Source organism: Columba livia, chromosome 8, assembly GCF_036013475.1.
Source record: "Columba livia isolate bColLiv1 breed racing homer chromosome 8, bColLiv1.pat.W.v2, whole genome shotgun sequence".
Lineage (NCBI taxonomy): Eukaryota > Metazoa > Chordata > Aves > Columbiformes > Columbidae > Columba > Columba livia.
Genome location: NC_088609.1, coordinates 3527352 through 3548833, shown reverse-complemented (window position 1 = coordinate 3548833; position 21482 = coordinate 3527352). Strand labels below are relative to the sequence as shown.

General features: G+C 42.0%; 2 protein-coding genes across 2 annotated transcripts in view; one reads left to right on the top strand and one right to left on the bottom strand.

Moving 5' to 3' along the window:
• MAST2 (microtubule associated serine/threonine kinase 2) overlaps positions 1-21482 on the top strand; it is a 218166-nt gene that overhangs the window by 1308 nt on the left and 195376 nt on the right. The window lies entirely within an intron of this gene.
• LOC102085376 (riboflavin-binding protein) lies at positions 8636-21441 on the bottom strand. The gene is made up of 6 exons (XM_065071526.1): positions 21309-21441; positions 20309-20468; positions 19478-19577; positions 18229-18357; positions 13490-13601; positions 8636-9026 (listed from the first exon to the last, which is right to left on the bottom strand). Exons 2-6 carry the CDS (start codon positions 20445-20447, stop codon positions 8778-8780), a joined length of 729 nt encoding a protein of 242 aa, XP_064927598.1. The 5' UTR covers positions 20448-20468; positions 21309-21441; the 3' UTR covers positions 8636-8777.

Below are 21482 nucleotides of genomic sequence, written 5' to 3'. Positions count from 1 at the left end.
TTACAGGCAGAAAATAGCGTTGCTGAGACTGCTAATTTTGCCGTGAAGGCCTGTCCTGTACTGTATTCATGTGGTTGAATAGTTCTGCGTCCAGAAGAGGGCACTGCTTCAGCTGTTTTCTTCTGTAACCACACAGAATCCGTACAACATGGAGCTAATGCTCCCGTACACTGTTGAGCATCTCCCAAAACAAGCTGTAGATTTTCAGGAAGAAGTCTGAAAGTACATTTGACAATGTGAAATTGCATTGTAATGAGGAGCCTTTTGATTAATTAGCACCAAGAATGACAAGTCATTGCAGTGAAGGAATTTAAAATGTTTTAATTTAATAGGCTCCTAACATATTTGCCAATAAGCCAGCTGAGTGCTGACTGATATATAGGACAGGTGACAAAAAAGCCATGCCATGTGCTCCTCAACATGTCCCACTGCTGACACCTGCACAAAAGTGGTACTGTCACGGTACTGAAACCCCCCCAGTGACAAGAATCTCCCAAGTTATTCGGACTTTCTCTTGAAAAACCTCTGTGCTGTGCCAGAGCACCACGAAGCATTGCAGTTCTCCCTGTGTTATCTTACAGACACCCGTGGCTACTCAGGTCTCCCAGGCTGAAGGCGTCTCAGATGCCTGGAAGATGTTCTGCTGTGCTGAGTGAGGTGCCTGTACTCCCTCTCTCAAGTCCTGCAGGTGGTACTGTTCCTACAGGATGTTACATCTGAAAATGCAATGAAAACGGTGGCTAAAAGGTGTTGCATGTATGGGTGTTGTAGTTGTCCTCTGTTACGGGAAGATCTTTGTTAGATCTAAGGTGTTTTGTTTGTTTGTTTTCCTGAACTGCATAAAGATGGAGGGCTTTTAGTCTCAAAGAAACTGAAAGAAAAACAATTGATTTAAAAGTTGCTGCTTCTAGTCAAGATGCTTGTCCTTTATACTTGTAGCTCTGGGGATCATTTTGATTTAGTATTCAAGTATTACGCTTACCATGCTTGGGTGATAACATTCTCTCTTGCAGAGGAGACGTGAAACTCAGGCCTTGACTATTTGTAGGTAAGACAAACCTTGTGGGATGTTTTGTGATAGGGAGCCACTTCCCATGAAAGTCAAGCAGAATGTGCCAGGTCAAATTCTTCCCACAGTTTCGATGGGTATGAAATCTTCACTTGCCGTTCCAAACTGCAGTGCATCCCTGCACTTTGTCCGCTATGCTAAGGCGTCTGCTATAATCTTTCAGTGGTACAGTCAGTTGCCATTTTATCTACTAATTACCCACTGTCCTTGTAGTTTAATGCACTTGACCTGTCAGATGAGAGGTGTTGGACAGCCTCACCAAAATGGAAAGGAGCTTTGTGTTTTGGTGTCCAGGTCACAAAGCCTTCATAGGATACAACCGTTTTTGCTCCACTTCTCTAAGTTTCATAAGGATTTGAATTCAAACTTCTCCCAGGGAGGCCCAAATCACAGGAGTAGAGAGCCACCAAGAGTTCATGAGGATGAGAAATATCTTTAGTGCACTAAGTTACATCTCTCATACTTCCAAGACACCTTCTCTCCTTTAAGGCCTATGTTTTCCCAGGTGTCCCATTTACCTTGGATGCCATTGCATGCCCAGTGCAATGATGCAGGTCAGCAGTCTCTGTTGATGCAGTTTTGTGGAGCAGTGATGCTGCGTGATGAGTCTGCAGGCCCTGGTGGGGGTAAGATGAGCAAGGCTGCTGGAGTTCACACTCTTGCAACATGGAGGGGAGCAGAGGCTCCTTGGGTACTTTCAAGGTATTTCTCAAAGACAATGGTGGTTAACCCATTATCACCCCAGTGGGACTAGTTGTCATGTTGTCTACTCAGTCAAAAGCCTCTGATGAGCTACTGGCACTAGATTCGAGATGTCTGCATAAACCTGTTGTCAGCTTAGGTTTTTGTGTGATGCATAAAATGTAGTGGATGAAGAAACTTCCCTTTAGGGTCTGAATGTTTCTCTTCTCAGTGGGTAAACGCATTGTGCTTCACAGTGAGATAACACGTTTTCCAGACTCAAGCCAGGCATGAGAGCGCTCTCTTGGCATGTTTGGGACAGGTCCAAGAGCTATTACCTTCATTCCTGTGAGGGTTAATGGATCTTGACTATGTGGTAGGGTGGAGGTCTGAACTGGAATTCACGCAAGAATGGAGAGCAAGAGGGGTCCCCAAAGCTAGTCTTTCTGCACGGGCAGTCCTAGAATATAGGGCTTGTGTGGAAACTTCTACATTTTCACACTACGAGCAAGGCGGTGATGGCTCTGTCCATGTCTCAGCTGAACTGCTAATGGCCGGGGAAACTGTAAAGCCCACTGAAGTGCCATGCTGAATGATTCTCCTCTCCTCTCCTCTCCATCTTTAGAAGCCTTTGTGAACTTTTTTGTCTATTTTGGAATTTGTAATTAAGTATTTTTATCACGTTCACTGTAATATAGCTTCAGGTAAGGGTAACATTAAGGTAACTGCCTGATACCAGAACTGTCAGCCCAGACAGGTTTAGCATTCTTGAACAGGGTGTTGAGAAACTCTTCCAAGTATCCGCGTTGCACCAAAGGAAGTGAGAAGCAGGCTGTGCTGGAGTCCAGCTGAGTGGGGTGATGCCCTCTGATGACCAACCATACCCTGGGGAGCCGTGTGGCAAGCAGCAAAAGTGGGGAGCACGTCTGAGCTGCAAGAGCCTCCAGAGGGAACGTGACATTCCAAGTGAGTAATGCACAGATAATGGCTTGTGATTTCAGGAGCACTGGCAATATTTGAGTGCCGTGTGCTCCAGGCTTCGCCTTCACAATAGTGTTGAGTAGAAAGCTGATAAAAAGTAATAAAAAAAGGAAAAATACTTTTTCAGGCTTAAAGTGTGCCCTAGCAATGAAAGGATTTTATCATCTGACCTACTTGTATGGAGAGGTTCGTGTTCTGGGTACACTTACCTAGCAGAAAGTTTGGAGGAATTCCAGTGAAACTGAGAACGTTGTGCAACATCTGTGGCCACAGTTCCCCCCCAGTTAGAAGATTCTTGTGTTTAAGCCATAGCTCTGGAGCAATTCCAGGCAATTTGATTTAAAGTAAACATCCTGGATGCAGAGTGTCAGATACTAGCACAATGTTGTTTTAGTCTTTCTCATTTCTCCTACGGGAATAATCATTCCATGAAGAAGGAAAGTGATCTAATGAGAGAATTAACTCAAGAGCTTGAACATTGAATTAATCACAGCTGTCTGAGAGGGGAACCAAGGCAAACTCCACAGAGAGTTCACTGCATTTCCAAGGAAGGAGGCCAAAAGAATACTAAGACTTGAATAGCAGTTGGTGATCAAAACAGAGGCAGGAGAGACATGTTTTTAGTAGCTAAAGGGAAGCAAAACTGTGCAGCAGAGAGAGTTTCCCCCTTCATTTATCGGAGAAGTTAAATCTCAGTAGTAGGGGTTGCTGCAATTTTTTCTTGGAGATGTTGAAAGCTGCCAGACCGTTGGGGTCTGATTCTGTGTCTTCTCGCTTGTCTGAAGTAGATGATTGATTTCATTGTTGGGCTCTTTTCCAGCGTTGTCTAGAGTTGTCCTGCAGCTTCACACTAAGTTAGACCTGCTTACTAAGGTGACTATCAAAGGTGCAGGTCTTTTTTTGCCAAAAGGAAAAATGAGTTGTGCTTGAGAATTATCAGTCTTCAGGCACGTGGGACTTTCAGTCTTGCTATTAGTAAAGTTTGGAAATGTTTCAAATTGTAATCCAGATCCTAATGCTTTTTGGACTCTTTACTTAACCCTTCTTGTCTAAATCACAGTGTTCCATTGGATAATAAAGTAGAGCAAATGTACAGCAGACCCATGAGCTGTCAAGACCATGTGGCATTTTTTAAAATAACCCCAAATTATGCAAACCTTTTGAACAGAAAAAAAAAAAGGAAGGAAAATAACCAGAAAATGTGCAGAAATTAAACTAATTTTATTCCCTTTATTTTACATAGTCATTAGATAAATACTAGGAGCATGTTTGCTCTTCTAGAAGGTATTGTACTTGCACTGCCAGAGCTTGTGAGCCGATTCCCTTGAGAAGATGGATAGAGTTAAACTCTGCCTGATACCCACCACATTCCACAGTCTGTATGTGCAGTGGGGTCATTCCACAAGCAGCGCCTCCATGGAATGTGAGATACGTCACCAGCTCTGTGAGTCACTGTTAGCAGGATGTCTGCAGGTTCTGAATCCGCTTGCTTTGTGAGTCAGGACATCCAGAGCTCTGCACACAGTGAAGCCTTAAAAGACTGAAGCTTCCACAGTGCAACATTTCAACTGTAAATGGCACACGTTGTTGCACATCCCAGCTCCTTGGCTGCTCCGCTGTTCCCTTGCCATGTCTTTCCCTGGATTAATTTTTTCCCTGAATTACCTTTCCTCAGTGCAAGCATTTTTCATCTTCCTTTTCAGCATTTCACCTTTGGAGGCTTGGACTAGTTGTCTGGTTAGAAAGATTGTTGTTATTCTAATAGTGTCTTTAAAAGTGCTTGCAAAATCTCTACATCATTGTCTGAGTAAACAAAAGTGTTGACTAGAATTGGAACAGAGCCCTTGGGATTCCTAACAGAAAACCTGTCTGAGATTAATGACAACAGAGTCATAGTCATATTTTAATATATTTTTAACCCGTTGTGCACCCATGCTATGGTGATTCTGTTTCCACTTTGGTTTTCTCAGTTTGCTTATCAGAATGTTACATCAAATGTTATCAAAACGCTTAAAAAGCCATATTTCATCTACGGCTTTCCCTTTCTTCTGCGGGCTGTTGTCTCTCAGCAAGGGAAATTAGCCTGTTTTGACATTCTTTGTCTTAAGTAATATAACAGTTCTTATTTCTATAATTTCATTATCCTTCAAGGTGCATGCAAACGCATTATTTAATAACTTCTGATATTTTTTGGATGCTGAGGTCTTTGCAATGTTTTATTTAATAAAATACCTTTTATAATTTTTGCATAATAACTTTTGTCCAAGGATCTCATTTCAAAGTGCAAGCCCGTGCCCTGTATGAAACAAGGCTCTGAAACAGAACTTGTCTATGCCAGTCCAAGTTCTGCAATACTTGCAATGATCAGATAAGTCTCTCACTGACTCTCTCCCACTGACTCAGGTTGTTTCTCACTACTTATTTTCCTCTCAGGTGTATTTTGAAGATTAATGAGTATTTATAAAATGCTCTGAGTGAAACCTGCACATGAAAAATGCAACAGAAGTTGAAAATGTCCTCAATACTGACACTTATTATTTTTTAAAAAGGAAGCTATATTGCAATCAATATCCATGGAGAATGATGAACTATAAAAATAGAGTGAGGGCTCGAAATGTATTACAGGAAATTATGGCTGGCAGGACTAAACTGAAGGTGAAAACAGCTGAGTAACCTGATGAAGAAAGCCTTGCAATGGCACAGCGGGCAAGTTTTGTTAATAATGCTTAGTATTGAAATACATGCAGGATAAAGTATTTGTATTACAGAAGGGTGATGAAATCCTTTGTAGTCTGGAAGTAATCAAAGATGAGGTTCATCATCATAACATTAATGATTTTAAACGAGCAGGCTCAGATAATCTGTACTAAATAGCTCTAACAGAACTGTCAGGAGAGATCACATTTGTAATAACTCCTGCCACTTCAGTGAAATTTCAGAAGACTCATAGTATTGTGCCAATGCTTAATGAAATAAATCAAATAAACGGAGCAAGCAGGATGACCCAGCTAGCTGTGTTGTGGTTAACATGACACCAGCCCCAATTGGCACTGCACAAAAACTGATACTTAGGCAGGTAGTAAATAAGTCAATAATTGGGATTTTTTTTTTCAATCAACATTGTCTTGTCAATAAATCCAGTTTAATTTGTTGATAACGGTTGTAAGTCTGTTTCCTACAGATTAGTGTAGGGAAATATTTCACAACATATTTCACAAAGTGTTTGTTCTACCTTTGTGACAGTTTGATAAAATCTTAGTTGAGTCTAATGTCACTAAGTGCAGAGACATTTCAGTTGTCTGGGTCGGCGTGGGTCCAGAAGCAGGACATGTGCTTTTGAGCTGTGATGCACAGCAGGCACCTACCAAATCAGGTCAGCATTAGCTGGAGATGTCTGCAATCACCGGTAACTTGGATCTTTCTTGTCCCCGATTCACCTTACAGTGCATCGTTGGAATCTGATTTTTAGTGATTTGTGTTATCTTAAATTTTGCTTTACCTGAGTTATCCTAGCCTTTTTTGTAAGTGTAAAATCACCACTGATATCATATCTGAGTGACACAGAGATTGTCTAAGAGGTAAATTACTGTGAGTATAGAGCAGGTAGACAGAGCTTACAAAAGCTGCTTAGAAAGGTTGGTCTGTTCACTTGGAGGTTTTGTAATACAACCAAATTCAAAGCCTAAGGACTAAGATCACCGGTCACACCTCTGGGACCAGGGAGCTGGATAGTGGAAAAGAGTAATACCGAGAAAGAATGAGGAATCATAACACATGGACACTGAAGGCATGCAAAGAATCAGGACGATGCTCTTGTAGACACGGGCAGGGCAACTAGGGAGAAGTATACAGAGATGCAGGGACATGGTGCGCTCTCTGTAGGTCACCCTTATCACTGCCGTGGAGAAGGGCTTTGATTCGTACAGTTTAGGGAGGACATTCGTCACTGGAGATCATACAGAGAAGAACTGCAAGTATGATTTAAGGAGAATGTCTTATAATGATTTATGTTAACTGAATAGAGCTAAGAAAGAGCTAGTTGCTAAGAAGCAATTTGATCAGTGCATACGCTGCTGAGCAGAAAAGCAATGCTGAATACTGAAGAACTCTTGAATACAACAGGCTTTAGCAAAACCCAATGGCTGAAAGCCGAAACAACAAATGTTAAATTGTGGATAATATTTAACACTGAGGAAACGCAGTATCAAGTGCATTGGACAATTTGCCGTTATTTGGAGTTTTAAATCAAGACTGAAAGTCTTTCCAAATAATAACTTGTGTTTGAATAAAACATACCTGGATCAATGAAAGAATGATCAAGAAGTATGGGACAATTTCTATGCCAGGAACAACTGAGTAGTTCTTTATGTTTTGTCTTAGAGATCACCTAGAGGAAATACGGCAGCTCTGCAAAATTATTTGAGTCAAAAAAGAGTTGAATGGTTTGCTTAGGGTACATCATGAGTCAGTGGGAAAGTTATGAATAGGATCTGATGGTCTTGGTCCCTTAGCTGCTGTAGGATCCAGTGCTGCAAGAACCAGTCTCAGGGGTCATTCTGAAACTAAGCATGGAAGAATTGTTTGTCGAGAGTGGTTTCAAGAGTAATTTAGCCAGAGCAAAGATAAAAGGGAATGGGAAGAAAAGGAGCAGAGACACAGGCAGAAACAATTGTACCATACTTAACAAAGAACATGAAGGAAATCTTTGGCCATGGTGACACAGACAAAGTTGGTGTTATGGCAGTGAGAAGGGATAATCAATTCTTGAATTCTGAGCACATAAAATAAAAAGCAGTAAGATTTCTGCTCTGATTCAGGTGCAATAAAAAAGGACAGGACAGAGCAGAGCTAGTGAAATAGGGGAAAAAGGACCATCAGAACTTTACAGAAGACTAAATTATTGTTCTTTGTTTTCAAACAGTAGAGCTGACAAATTGAGTTAGCACAAAATACAGATGTGGCAAAATATCATTCTAAAAACAATTCAGTGCTGGTAGGAATTAGTCCATTGTTAAATACACTGAGAAGCTGGTTTGAAGCAGAGCATGACCTAATGGATTTAGCATTACTGTTGCAGTTGTGTGAAACCATTCGAACAAATAAACAACCCAGTGAAGAAAGTGAGCTGGATTTTTAAGATTCTCCTAGCTTAACAGGATGTGCCAAGTCATTGTTTTAACTGTGGGCCAGATCCTCGAGTGCTGTAAGGTGCCAAGCTCCATAGCAAGAACTGGGATGATGCTGATTTTCACAATTTGGTAATCTGACCCTCCAAATTAAATCCTGCTTATGGTTTCGCTGGTGATACCACTATGAACGGCTGCAGAGAATGGCACAGACCTGTCCACTCTACGGTGATGTCAGAGGGACTATGCATGCCTAAGTGAAAACAGGATTTAATTAATCCTTACCTGGTCAGTGCTTCTGGGACTGGTAGAGATGTTGGTTTTACTTTGACCGTAACAGTGATGCTGGGAAGCAGGATTACTGATGGGAGAAACTAACTGGGGTCCTCCCTGACACTTCCGTTTGTCACAGATTATTCTGTTTGGAATCACTCAGTGGGATTAATTGCCCTCAAAATTGTGCTTCAAATTTGTATTGTAGGAGACTTTTGTACTGCTGTTGTTTAAGGTAAGAGCCCAGTGCAAGAGAGCATCCATACTGTATCCTGGCAATACATAGATTTCTCTAGTACACCACACTACCTTGTTTTGCAACTATGTTTTCGGGATACATCATAAATACATTTTCAGCGGTCAGTAGCCAGGCTTACTGACCTGTTTCTGCCTGCAACATTTTTTCTTTATCTGAGCAGAGCTCAGACCCAGGAACTCATGATCCGAGTGCTGTGTGCCTGTTTGGGAGCTTTGTGATGCAGATGCAAAAACATCAGAGAAATAGTAATATAACCAGCCATTTATTTATTATTTATATATTATTATTAATATGTTCTAGCAAGTAAGGGATAAAGCAGGCTGGCGTGATGCCCTGCCGCCCAGCCTCCACAATGATTTCTCTTGTCCTAACATACATCCACCAGCATCTATCTTGTCTGCTCCCCTTTGCCCCTCTGTAGTTTCTCAAACTTGCGGAGTTTCTTTTGACAGGCATACTCCTCACTGCTGCTGGCGCTGCTGCTCGTGCTGGAGCTTTCCTCTGAGCTCTCGGAGACGAGATACTTCATTGCCACCACGTCCTTCTTGTTCATTTGTAAGCAGAGGCAGGAGGATTCGCTCACCTTAAATGACTGGCCCCACATACTCTGACACATGTCAGTTCCATTTGCGTACATCTGTGTGGTAAATAAGAAATGCATCAATCACATTTAAAAAGAACCGAGTCATCCAGAGTCATGCACTGTCTTGCTGCGTGCCATACTTCACCACTCCTGAGGTATCTTAAAATGTTATCCAGTCCCACCACTGGCAAAAGAGATTTGCCTGTTGTGAGAGCAAGTGATTACACAAAGTGCAAAGTGATCAACAGCCAGCCCCTAGTTTCCACCCTGGGGCTGGCAGCCCAGCGGTTAGAGCTTTCTGGGTCTCACAGACCAGAGCTGTGTGCGAGGGGCTGTACAACTTGTAGCATGTCAGGACACTCTGACATGTCTTGAGATCCAAGTAGTGCTGAAAAGTGCCAGACTGAGTGTTTTGAATAAGGGAATCTTTATAGCTACAGGATAGAGACAGCCCAGGGGAATCACAGCTCCGTGGGATCGCACTGTGCCTGCTGCAATGTACATTGTGATGGGCAGGACCTCACAATCAAATAAAAGGTACATAACTTAGAAACTACATGAAGAAAAGAAACTTTCTTCAAGCCTCTGAAGTGCTGTGTCCAGTGGTGCAACAGCCTTTCTGGCTCAAGAAATTGTAAACTGCAGCTTCTTGTACCTTCTTCAAATGAACCTGGCCTGTTCTTGGTACTACATTGTTTTGTAAGGCCTCTCTGTCATAGGACCTGTATAACCACACAACAAAGATATTTCTTATTTCCCAGGCTCACATTGTGACAACTTTATGTCTGCCCAGCTTGAGTTTGCTTAAATAGTATTAGCTTAGGAGTTATCATGTCCAGCCACAAAGCAGGCAGGATATGAACTTTATCTTGCCTGCATTTCTCCCATGTGTTTGTGGCTGAAGGTCAATCTTTTGTTTCTCTAAAGGAAACTTTAGGAACTACCAGAAGCAAAGCTAAGAATGAAATTGGGGGTGGGAGCGATGGCAGGAGTAGAAGCTTTGGGAATTAAGGTGCAGGAGGGTTAATGACTGGAACAGCAGACCAGGCAGCAGGACTGCTGGGTTCCATTACTGGCTGAATCACCTTGACCACGTCACCGGTGTCTCTCTGAAGGAAGCTGTGTTTCATCTGTAATAGTACAAGCAGTGCTTGCTTGCACATGACGCTGATTGTTTAACCGTGCAGTGTTTCTTTTAGTGCTGTCATTTCTGGATGGTGTCACCGTCATCACCAGCTCATAGAAAGATCTGACACTGTGAATCTCGGAGAAGGTGCCCTGTCTTTGTGCCTGGGAGATTTCTGCATGGAAGCTGCTCTATGTATAAAAAATTGATGGTTACAGGTATAAGTCTATGATGTGGAAGTGGGACTGGGCATCTACAGTCCTGCAGCTTCTGCTCCACCTATTTCCACAAGTTTTTCTTATGAGATATCTCCCTACATGAAAAACTATGTTGACCTATCCTGTACAGGAATGGCAGATGAGAAGAAATCATAACAATAGCTTTTGCGTTAGAAATCTATTCTTTGTGAATAATAGAGAATCTATTCCAAACAGCCCCAAAGACTCCATAGTGTGTAAAACAGCTTTTCAGTTCACAGCGTCTCTCGCAAGGGCTCGACCGTGGATGCTGCTGTTGCTGGAGGAAGAGTGTGGAGCTTGGCGGGGGCACGGGGAGCAACGCAGGCTCAGGAAGGGAAAGGTGGCTGCAGCTAGTTCTATCCTTGTGTTCTCAGAGCAGGCAGATCCTACATGTTTCTTGCCCGCTATTCCTGTGCTTTCAAGCCACATTAGACATTATATTCCAGCTCCTGTACAGTTCCTGGATTTCCACCTGCTTTTAGATGAGCACTCCAGAAAGTATTAAAAGCTGTCACAGGGGTTCTCTTAGGTCTGTATGCATGAGACATGGCTACATCCTATTCTTATGTCCCACAGGTTCTGTAACATGTATTGATGCTCTTTTACTTGCTAAAGTAGTAATTTTATTTTTACCTTCCTCTTAACTCTGTTTAAAGATCAGGGAGTAGCCAGAATGCTGCAGCAAACAAAGAGCGCACACAGCCCATTTACCAAACATGTCCCTAAATTACTGCAAAGGATTCTGATTCTTCAGCTTATTGGAAAATGTTCTAGCCTGTGCATTAACATTGCTTGGGGAGCACTCAGCTGGGAGGACAATGACAAAATTTGCCTCATTTTAGCCTGGCTAAAACTGGCTACGATTCATTGTGCGGACTTAATATTCAGCATTTGTTCCATATTCAGCATTTGTTCCAAATAGTCCTTAGAACCACTTGCACGTGTCAGCTGTAGGGCTGCTGATTGTTCCTACGTGTGAGCTGAGGGCATCAAGAGGAAGGAAGCGTCTGCCCACAGTGCTCTGACACTGGAGAGCCCTCTGTGCTCCTGGGTAACTTTTCCATGAGCTGAATCCAAGCCAAGCAAGCCTGGTGTTTGTATATCATGTAATTTTCATATGGGAAATGTATTTTTTAACATTTCTCTGAAGAAACTTCATCTTTATTCCTACACGCAAGTCTATTTTGGGTGAAAAACACGAGCAGTTTGGGGTGTGGTTCCATTTAGTTTAGGAATAGCTGTGCCTGGCTTCAAGTGATAAGACCTCTGGATTTGCTACATGTTTTTCCCTGCCGATGGTATATTTTCTTTAAGAAGTAAGTAGAAGGGAATTCAAGGTTAAAAAACCCCTCCTATCTCTGGACAAGGGACAGTTTGAACAGGGACTGGAGATTATTTACAGAGATTATCATTTCATTTTTCACTTCATCTGGAACTACTGACGATTTAGCACATCTGGGAAACTAAGCTGGAAGTTTCCGCAGCCCGTTTGTTTTTTGGCCACCTTCCTGGGCCTGCTGATTTGTGTCACTGTTGCAATGCAGACTGCGATCCTGCACTAACTGGACTGTGACTTCCACTTCTATCAGTTGCTGAACTGACTTCTGGAAGTACCTGCACTTGAACTGGATTCAAAACAATGAATCTGGGATCTCTGCAAGCCTTCCTACCGCTCCCTAAGCACTACACTTAAATTTTGTTTACTTCTGCAATTCAAACAGCTTTCATGGGCTCTGTGAAGCTCAACTGTTACAAATATTCAAGTAAGCGTCGCAGTTTCGAGCTGTATTAGATTGCCCTGATGTGAAACTTACTTGAATCACTATAATAGAATCACTATAATAGAAAAAATCCTACCTGATTCTCGAAAGGTCTGTAGATCAGGTTCCAGGCAACCTTGTTCCTATAAGTCTTGTCAGTTCTCATTTTATACACTTTTATTCATTAAATTAGTTATCCCAACCATTAAACCTTCTCAGAAAGATGGGATGGGCTCTCAGAAAACTTGCCAGTGCTGCTCTTTAACCATTAGAGTTACATAAAATGAAGTTAGCTCTGCCGAGCCAGTGGCAGACACAGGGGAGAACACACACCACGGAGAACAACAGGGAGACAAAGAGGAAAGTGTCGGGACTTAGGGATTTGGAGGATGGAGAAAGACTTGAACATAACAAGGTAGAACAGAGAAAAGGGCAAAGATGCCTAATAGGCAAGAAAACCTTAAAAATTCCTTAGTGATTTGGGAATGTACATCCTAATTTCAAAAGACAGAGGTGTGTAAAGCCCCACATAATGTCAGGAACCTTATAAAGTGCATCTCTGTTGTGTGAAGAGAATTCATGTATCTTTTTCTTTCTAAGCCTCGCTGTGCTTACAACATCAGTGCTGCTTGAAATTTTACTTTTGTTTCACAAGTGGTATGAATAGTGATTAATTAAATGTATCTATACTTAGAGTAGGTGATCTACATAAATGTAAATGTTTTTAAATTTATATACTTAAAAAGTCTGATGTAGGTATGGTTGAAACTGCTGAAGTAAAAAGAATTCACCTGTTGCATTTTGCACCCACATCTTCAGGAGAAAGGGAAGGGAAGGGAAGGGAAGGGAAGGGAAGGGAAGGGAAGGGAAGGGAAGGGAAGGGAAGGGAAGGGAAGGGAAGGGAAGGGAAGGGAAGGGAAGGGAAGGGAAGGGAAGGGAAGGGAAGGGAAGGGAAGGGAAGGGAAGGGAAGGGAAATGGAAAGGGAAAAGGAAAGGAAAGGGAAAAGGAAAGGAAAGGAAAGGAAAGGAAAGGAAAGGAAAGGAAAGGAAAGGAAAGGAAAGGAAAGGAAAGGAAAGGAAAGGAAAGGAAAGGAAAGGAAAGGAAAGGAGGGAAAAGGAAAGGAAAGGGAAAAGGAAAGGAAAGGGAAAAGGAAAGGAAAGGAAAGGAAAGGAAAGGAAAAGGAAAAGGAAAAGGAAAAGGAAAAGGAAAAGGAAAGGGAAAGAAAAGAAAAGAAAAGAAAAGAAAAGAAAAGAAAAGAAAAGAAAAGAAAAGAAAAGAAAAGAAAAGAAAAGAAAAGAAAAGAAAAGAAAAGAAAAGAAAAGAAAAGAAAAGAAAAGAAAAGAAAACTCGTAATGTCATTTTTTCTGCTCCAGTTGATCAGGTTCTCTTACCTCACTGTACGGAATGCATTTATTCTTACAGATGTTCTCTCCGCTTTCATCCCATTCCCAGTCTGTCAGCCAGTTACGAACACACGTGGAATCATCTTTGCAGGCTTCATACCTTCATGGAGATTAGCATGAAAGATACAGTTATTTCTCTCACTTTTTTCCTCAGGAAGTCCACGGGGGCTATGCCAGTAACGTGGTATGGTTGCACAGCGCAGCTTAGCAACAGATCTTCAAGAAACGTTCACATTATCTTAGCCTGACATGTGCATAAACTCTGAGCTGGGCAGGAAGGCCTAAATCCCAATGAAAACTAAACAATTCACCCGCTACGTTTTGTACTCACAGACTGAAGTAAAGGGCCCATGTTCTGAGGAGCAAGACGGATTGCCGCAGTGTTTTCTGCCTGGTTGGGTTTGCTGGTGTTACTGAGTGGAGGAGACGCTGTGGGAGGGAGTTTCAGGGATGCTGATGTTCAATATTGTGACAGGGCGCAGGTACGCTAGGAGCGAACTGTCACTCAAAGGGGATGTGGGGAAAGTTCGTATTTATGAATTAATACGGAAAAGGAAGAATGATATTTCCCGGGCAGGGAATTACTATGAAGAATGTTCACTAAAATTAGGAAAATACACAAAGAACAAAATCAGATAAAGTGATAGGCTGTCAGCCTCAGAATGATGTTTTCAAAGAAAGTGAAGGAGGAAAGAGAATAGTCTTGTAGGGTACAGGGTCCCTACAATTCTAATTTATTTTTAACTTGTAAGGGGTAATGTAAAAAAAGAGCCTATAAATGGCCTGGAATGGGTATGGTATGTAGCTGGCTGGTCTGTGTGATGAGAGATCTCATGACTTACCATTATCCTATATAATTTCCTTCCTTCCACTTCTTTTAACGCGCTCCTTTTGGCCCTTACCTTTCTTAAGGATTACCTTCTGCAAATCACTTAACATCTACTTTCATTTAGTTTCCGTGGCTTCAGGCAGACTACTCACACTAGTAGCTGAGAATGCCAAAACCATGAGGCACAGCTTTCAAACAGCGTAGTTCAGCATGATATTTAAAATTAATGCCTTTGGATATATTTTCTCTTTGTCATTTTTAATCTTCAGGATCATGTTTCCAAAACTACTTTGCTATCACATGGGCTGCAGACATACATTTTTAAATGAAATGTGAGGTTGTCCTGTGGTCACAGAACTGCGAGACGTTGCAGTATATTTGCACAACTGCAGGACCTTCATGTAAGTTTTCTGGGCTTTTTGGGGGGAGAAGGAGCAGGAACGGAGGGTAACCAGGTCCTGTGTTCATCCATCAATCTGCTGTCAGAGGCAGGGGCTCTGCGGGAAATATAGGCTGCAATTTGATAAATTAATATATTGTGGCACTCATAATCAGATCCTACCACTCTGTGCCATGACTGGATATGGGATTAGGGACCGTAAGAATAATGTGTTTGTTGTTTGTTACCTGCTGCGTGTCCCCTGACCGAGAAGGACAGGCAGGCAGCTCCCTGGTGCCAGCTTCTCTCAGGCCAGTCTCCCTGCCTGCTCAAAGGCACGCCAGCTGGAGCATCAGGGCAGGTCTTTTGTTAATGGCCATCATACCATCCATCTCCACACACCAGCGTCAGATTCAACAATCAGCCCTTGATTCTTCAAGCCATGTAGTCCTGTCCTTTATGCATGCACTTAAATTCACTGCTTTCTAGCCGCGTCGATCAGTGCCTACTATGAGCTGCCTAATACTAGCACTTCCACTTAAGGCAGTTGTGCCCTTCCCACAGCTGTCTGCTTTGGTTTCCTTTTTTATTTGGCTGGGTGTTTTTCAGCCTGATGGGTTCCCAGACCGGGGTTGCTTCCCAGCCTCTCAGACAGCGCCGCTGGCACACGGGTGGGGACAGGGCAGGGGAAGGAATGAGCGGCCCTTGGGGCTTGGGAGAGGCAGAGCTGCTTCTTTTGAACTCGGTGTCACCTTCGGTTATACTTTTCAAATTATGAATATGTATTTCAGAATTTTACTGAACTGGGGCATGCATGCTATGCATCAGATTCCTCAGGAGTTCCAATTACATATGTTTATTAAAGTATTTGTATTTTTATTCACTATTATATATTGGACTGTCATAAAATGTTTCCTAGTTATGATTATTGCCTGACTCTGTGGTTTGCTATATAAGCAGGTAGAAAGGCATAACTCTATTGTTACAAATTTGTCTTTGTCTCAATGGAAGTAATTATGAAGCTAAGTTTATGAAAAATCGTGACTTATGAAATGTCTGATTTCTGCTGTCCAGATACCCCTAAGTGGTTTCTCCAAACATTAATTAAAACCTGTGAGAAACATAAACATAAATACATAAAAGATCTCCTCAAACATACTGGTTCCCTATGCACAATAGGCAGGATATTTTTATTTTAAAATGCTTTTCCCCCCATTTTTAATAATTAGCTGCTTCACTTTTAAAGGGCACAGGGCCCTTTCACAGGTGGATCAGAAAATGGCTTGTACATTGGGCTCTTTCAAAAGCAATAATTTTAGGACTAGTGGGAACAAGGAATCCTGAGACAATAGGAAGAAAAGCAAGGCCCCAAGCTAGCGAGAGGAATTTCTTTTAAATGAACTCACTGCTCATTCAGGATCCTCTGCACATCTCTGGCCACAAAGACATACAGTGCGGCAGGCACACTCACGGCGTGGAGAGAAAGTAGGTCACATCACTAGCAGCGCTACAGCACGCGAAAGGGGCTCCGGTGAATAGAACATGAGAAAATGTTGCTTTAAATCACCAGAAAGAGCGGGAATTCTGTCCAAGCTCTTTTTCTGGCCTCAGGCGGGGTGAGGGAATGGGTTTGACATTGGCATTAGGCAGGCACGCAGACCAGCATGCACCGTAATGGGTCATCATTACATTTTTGATTCAGTCCAGGCATCTGTGACGCCAACAGGGGCCATAGATCATTGTTCAGTATTTGTTTAGCGCGGAGCCTACGCTCTGCCGGGCGATTCTGTACTGGGAAAGGGTCAGGTTTTCGTGCAGCAGCGCACACCCGTATTTCCAACAACAGTTAAAAAATGCTGTTTACCTGGAGGTTCTGGTAATAGCCAGGGGACACCGAGGGTTTTGCTGTGTCATCTTGACCGACCATATGCACTTTGGTATAAACCTCACATATACTAAGGCTGGCTGGCTTAAACCAGTTGATAGATGCAAACTAAACTTACGGGCTATATTTTCTTCCATCTTTACACTTTCACTGGATATGGCCATTTGGTGATGACTTTGTGCATGACTTATTTTGGGATACATTTGTTTTAGGTATTGATATTCTATCGCTTTGCCTGTTAGATCTATTCTAAAGCTTACTGGCAACTCCAATGCTTTAATATCCAGATGCTTTCAAATTTCGGTAATATTTGGTTGTGAGCTGTGAGATTCTGAGTACTGAGGCAAACTCAAGGCCTCTGTCTTTTATCTTCAAGGAGGTCAATAATCTGGATTCAGTTTAGCACATTACCAAAAATCTGGAAGGAAGACCGCACATGACTAATCTGTTCCTGAGGCACATGGAGTTTCCTAATACGGAAATAAAATTCATCACTAGAGGAAGCTCTAGGAAAGCTCAGAAACACATCAGCCCTTCTTACTATCTTCCATTACAAAGGCAAGCTGCGCTTCTTGTTTCCTTCTCTGGCACAAAGCAATGGAGACATATTTTCAGACAAATTCAACCAAAACGTTGCACGGCATATACGACTTTGCCCTTGGAGAGAAGATGAGAGTGAAAATGGATCCATTTGTCAATAATATTCAAGTTGCATAACCGCTAGGCAAAGCACTGAACAGAGCACTGCAAGAACCTGACCATGCACTACCGTGTGTTCTGTGTTTGCTGTGCTTCCCAGGAAAGCTCTTTTATGACATTTTTAGAAGTATTAAAACAGTTTCCTGAGATTTTCAGAGCAGCCGAAGGGATTCAGATGTTCACAGTTCATTACTTTGAAGGGATGCTAGCAGTTATGATCCTGTAGTGTGAACACAGCCTGTCCTGTTTGTACTATGCTTCACACCAATTTAACAATACAGACAAGTTTCTGTAGTTACTAGGCACAAGGTTAATATAGTACTGAGATTTATATGACATTACTTAAGATCCAACATCTCATAGTGGAGGGAGGGATGGGTATATACTGGATATGGGCCACTGAAAAAGTCTCAGTACCCCACCTGGATATCATGCTCCTACCCCAGACTAGGGTGCATGTTATACATATAAAATAAATGTATCATATCATGACCAAATATTTAGATTTCAAATGCTACCTGCAGGAATGGTAGCTCACAGGTGTGGGCTTTTCAAAGGGTGCTCGTGGCGCCTGGCGGAGCGGCGAGAGCTCCACTGTCACATCAGGCAGTTCTGATGTCCCTGCACCGCGTCCTCACGGAGAGCAGCGTGCTGCTGTCCCCGAGCCGCTGAGCTCTGACAGAGTTTAGTGACTCCATCCTGCATTCAGCCCTTTGTTTTGGGGGTAGTAGCGTAGCCAAGGAAAATGTAGAGATGACAAACAAGAAATGAACAGGAAAAACAAGCGAAAAGCCATAAAGGTGGTATGACACCACTGAATCTTATTTCCACTTGATTGGGAGATCTGTGCTTCGTCTACCCGTGTTCCTCGATACCCAAACAACACAGGCATATTAAAGCTAAATAAAAATGCTTTTATAAAAAGCCGAACCTACCAGTCATCACAAAAGCTTTGACACAGTGGAACAGACTGAATAGCAGCAGTGTTGTTGCGATTGATCCAGTGAGCTGCATGTGGAGAACACCGGTAAAAGCACTCAATTTTCTTGGTGAAATCTTCACAGCTGTGGTGGGTGAGAAAAGCCACAAATAAGCCTGTTTCTTAGCATGAAGGCTATAGCCTCAGTTTTCTAAACCTGCTTTGATGTGGGTGCAATAGTACAGATTAGGAGATAAACACAGAAGAGCATCCTTTTGCCCTGTCAGTGTCCGGGTTCCGTACCCGTTCCTCTGGCACTGTGTACAGCCTCTGGCCGTGCAGTTACCACAGCCAGCTGAAGACTGCACAAATGTTTCCATGCATATTTCAGCCCTGTTTGTGTAAGCTTTCCATAAACTTCTGAGGCCCTGAGTTTTCCCGGCAAGAATGATTCCAGGCAATTATAAAATGTAGTTTAAAACTATAGCACCAAACTTCTTCTATGCTGCAGCCTCATGGTTTCACAAATCTTTAGATTTTCCCACAGCCCAGCTGAAGTTACTTAAAAACACATACTGCTGCTGCTCTTCTGGGAGAGACAGGCAATAGCTGTTACTTTGCCACATCTGGTTTTGCTTAATTGTTTTGTACTTTCATTCTTTTATTTCTATAACTCACCATGTTTCACAGCTCTAACATCTAATGGGGTACTAAAAATCTTAATTATGAAGACATTGTTCATGGTTACAAAACCCAGAGGACTACAAGAATTTTCATTCTCAATATTCAGAAGTTTCATTTCTGGCCTCTTGTGCGTTTTGTTTGCAAGATTTAATCATCCAGTTGATCTGCTTTCTGAAGAATGGAGGAAGGCTGGTCTGTACTGACTGGGGATCACACTCACTGGTGTGTGCTGGTTGCTTTGGAGAGCCGCAGAGGTGCGGTGGGGTGGTCACCTACGAGGTTTATCACTTCTTTGCATTGCTCTGTCTGGTTCTACAGTGAAAGAAAACTTGAAAGGACATAACCCTTTCTTGATAAAAGGGCATAAATCGTTCTGCACAAATAATATATACTTAGGGATTCACGGGCTTTTGTGAGAGGAGAAGAAGAGCCAGATGTTGGTCAGGTATAGAGAAAAGACTATGAGAACTAGGCTGGGTGGCATCATCTCCAGGGCCTGTCCACCAGTTACCATTTGCTGTGTGGCTGCTCCAGCATAGATCTATTGGACCAGGACACAGACAACATCAAAGCTGACTTACGATTTACTGAGCTGCCCACATCTGTTCCAGTAGCTGTTGTTTACTTTAATTACTGGGGAATGAGCCAATTGCTCTGTGAAGTCTGCATAGCAACAGGAAGCTGTGAGGAATGAAACAGAGATCTTGCAACAAGGATTTTCTTTAATACTGTATTTGGAAATGTATTCACTGTATTTAAAATGTAAGATGAATCTGTTTTGGTCCATAACATGATAAAGTCTCTTAGAACTAACTGGGAGATGCACTCAGGCTCTAACATATTTGCTTATGGAACTAGCACTGCAATGCTAAGTGGGGTGGACTGGCATCAATACCTGGACTTGTGTTCTCCAGCTGTGCCCGGAGAGCCCCATGAATTTGACTAGTGTTCTGCCAGTTGTTATATCCTGAGAGATACTAACTTTGAAAGCTACCAAACATAAAAAGAGCATTGAAGAAATGTAATAAATACTATACTTTTCTCACTATAGAATTGTGATGTCAACTTTTCCCATTTGGTGGCTGCTACAATTAATGTTTATACTCGATCACAATAAACCAAATTTGTCTTTGCTGCAAACTTTTTTAAAGCAAATGGAGCTACAAGAAAAGTAAACCGCATCAGAATTTTTAAAAGATAATAAATGAAGTCAATGAGAGTTTTGCAGCTGCCTTTGTTAAGAACCAGAATCTTACTCTTGATTTGCATGCAGCAAAATGCCAATGAAGGAAGCTTTTCAAAGACAAACTACACGGTCTCTTGTTTGAGAAATTAAGGTAACTGCCAAAACAATCAGTGTGTGTAAAGCTGTACTTCTAGACTATATCGGGCAATAATTAAACCGCTCTTACATTTAGAGTACAAAGTACATTCATGCATCTTTGGCTCAGGACTTGGCTCCAGTTTGTGGGTGTCCCCTTCCAGACAGCCATATTTTTGGCAGGTAGATGACGTTATGACAGCAAGGAGGGTGACAGCAAATCTCAGCATTGTTGTTCGGTTCTTCTTCCTCTGTGGAGAGAAATCTTTATTTATATCCTTTATTTCTAGGAGAAGCCATAATATTACAAGGAGGGTCTGCTTTAAAAAAGCTGCATGTATAGCCAAACAAAATATGGTCAGCAAAGATGCACATATAAATACAAAGACATACATTGTCCCTTTCTCTGCTTATATCTGAACACTTGCACTTCTGCTACATATTTTTGAGTGATAAAAGCCAGCAATAGTTCAGGCTATTTATGAAAATGCTATAATTTTCAGTATTTAAGAAGATTATTTAAGATTTCTACATCGTCCTGAGTTTATCTTTGAATGCCGCTAAGAGACATTCCTCTGCTTCTCTAGATGTGAAGACTGATGACTTCTAAAACCTGCAGAGTTGTTTTGCACACTTGGAAATAACACATTTAATACAGCTGCAAGGGAGCTAGCGGTGGTCAGCACCTGAGCTGCAGCAATTACATTGATAATTTCCCTATGTTGAGGCTATGCTAATTTATGCTTAAGAATCTGATCCATTATTTTCTGCCTGTTTTGTAGCATTTTGTCAAAAATGCAAGATAAGAATGTTTTGTCTGTGAGACTAAAACTTCTCTAAACACATACCACGTATTAGTGAACCGTACAGATAAATCTACAACCTGTTGCATAAATCAATGCATAATTCTGTATACATGCTATTAAGTTAACCCGTAATTCTTTAGGTGAGCATTCCTGTTATCTTGTTGGAATAATTTTGCCTGAATAGGGACTGCAGCTCCTCTATGTACCTGGATTCTTAAGATGTAAAGAAAACAACACGTTACAGAAGAAGAAAACTGTCTCTCCAGTTTCTCCGTAGTTTCTCACCTCTTTTGCTGTCCTCTGGGCGACACGTCTCCCTGGAACAATACATTGCTTTTCTCATTTTCCATTTTATATACACGGCATCTGGCACCAGCGCTCCAGAATTTGTTTGCCCTGGAAGAGTTCCGTGACCCTTTGGAATGCTAACATAGATTTATCTCAAAAGGAGATGCAATG

What these genes read in the sequence shown, in the direction of transcription:
- LOC102085376 (XM_065071526.1), bottom strand. Translation starts at nt 20,447, where the DNA reads ATGCTGAGATTTGCTGTCACCCTCCTTGCTGTCATAACGTCATCTACC. An exon ending in CAAAGCTTTTGTGATGACTG is followed by an intron (nt 13,602 to 18,228) that starts GTAGGTTCGGCT and finishes ATCTCCATGAAG; the next exon opens with GTATGAAGCCTGCAAAGATG. An exon ending in AATGCATTCCGTACAGTGAG is followed by an intron (nt 9,027 to 13,489) that starts GTAAGAGAACCT and finishes TTTACCACACAG; the next exon opens with ATGTACGCAAATGGAACTGA.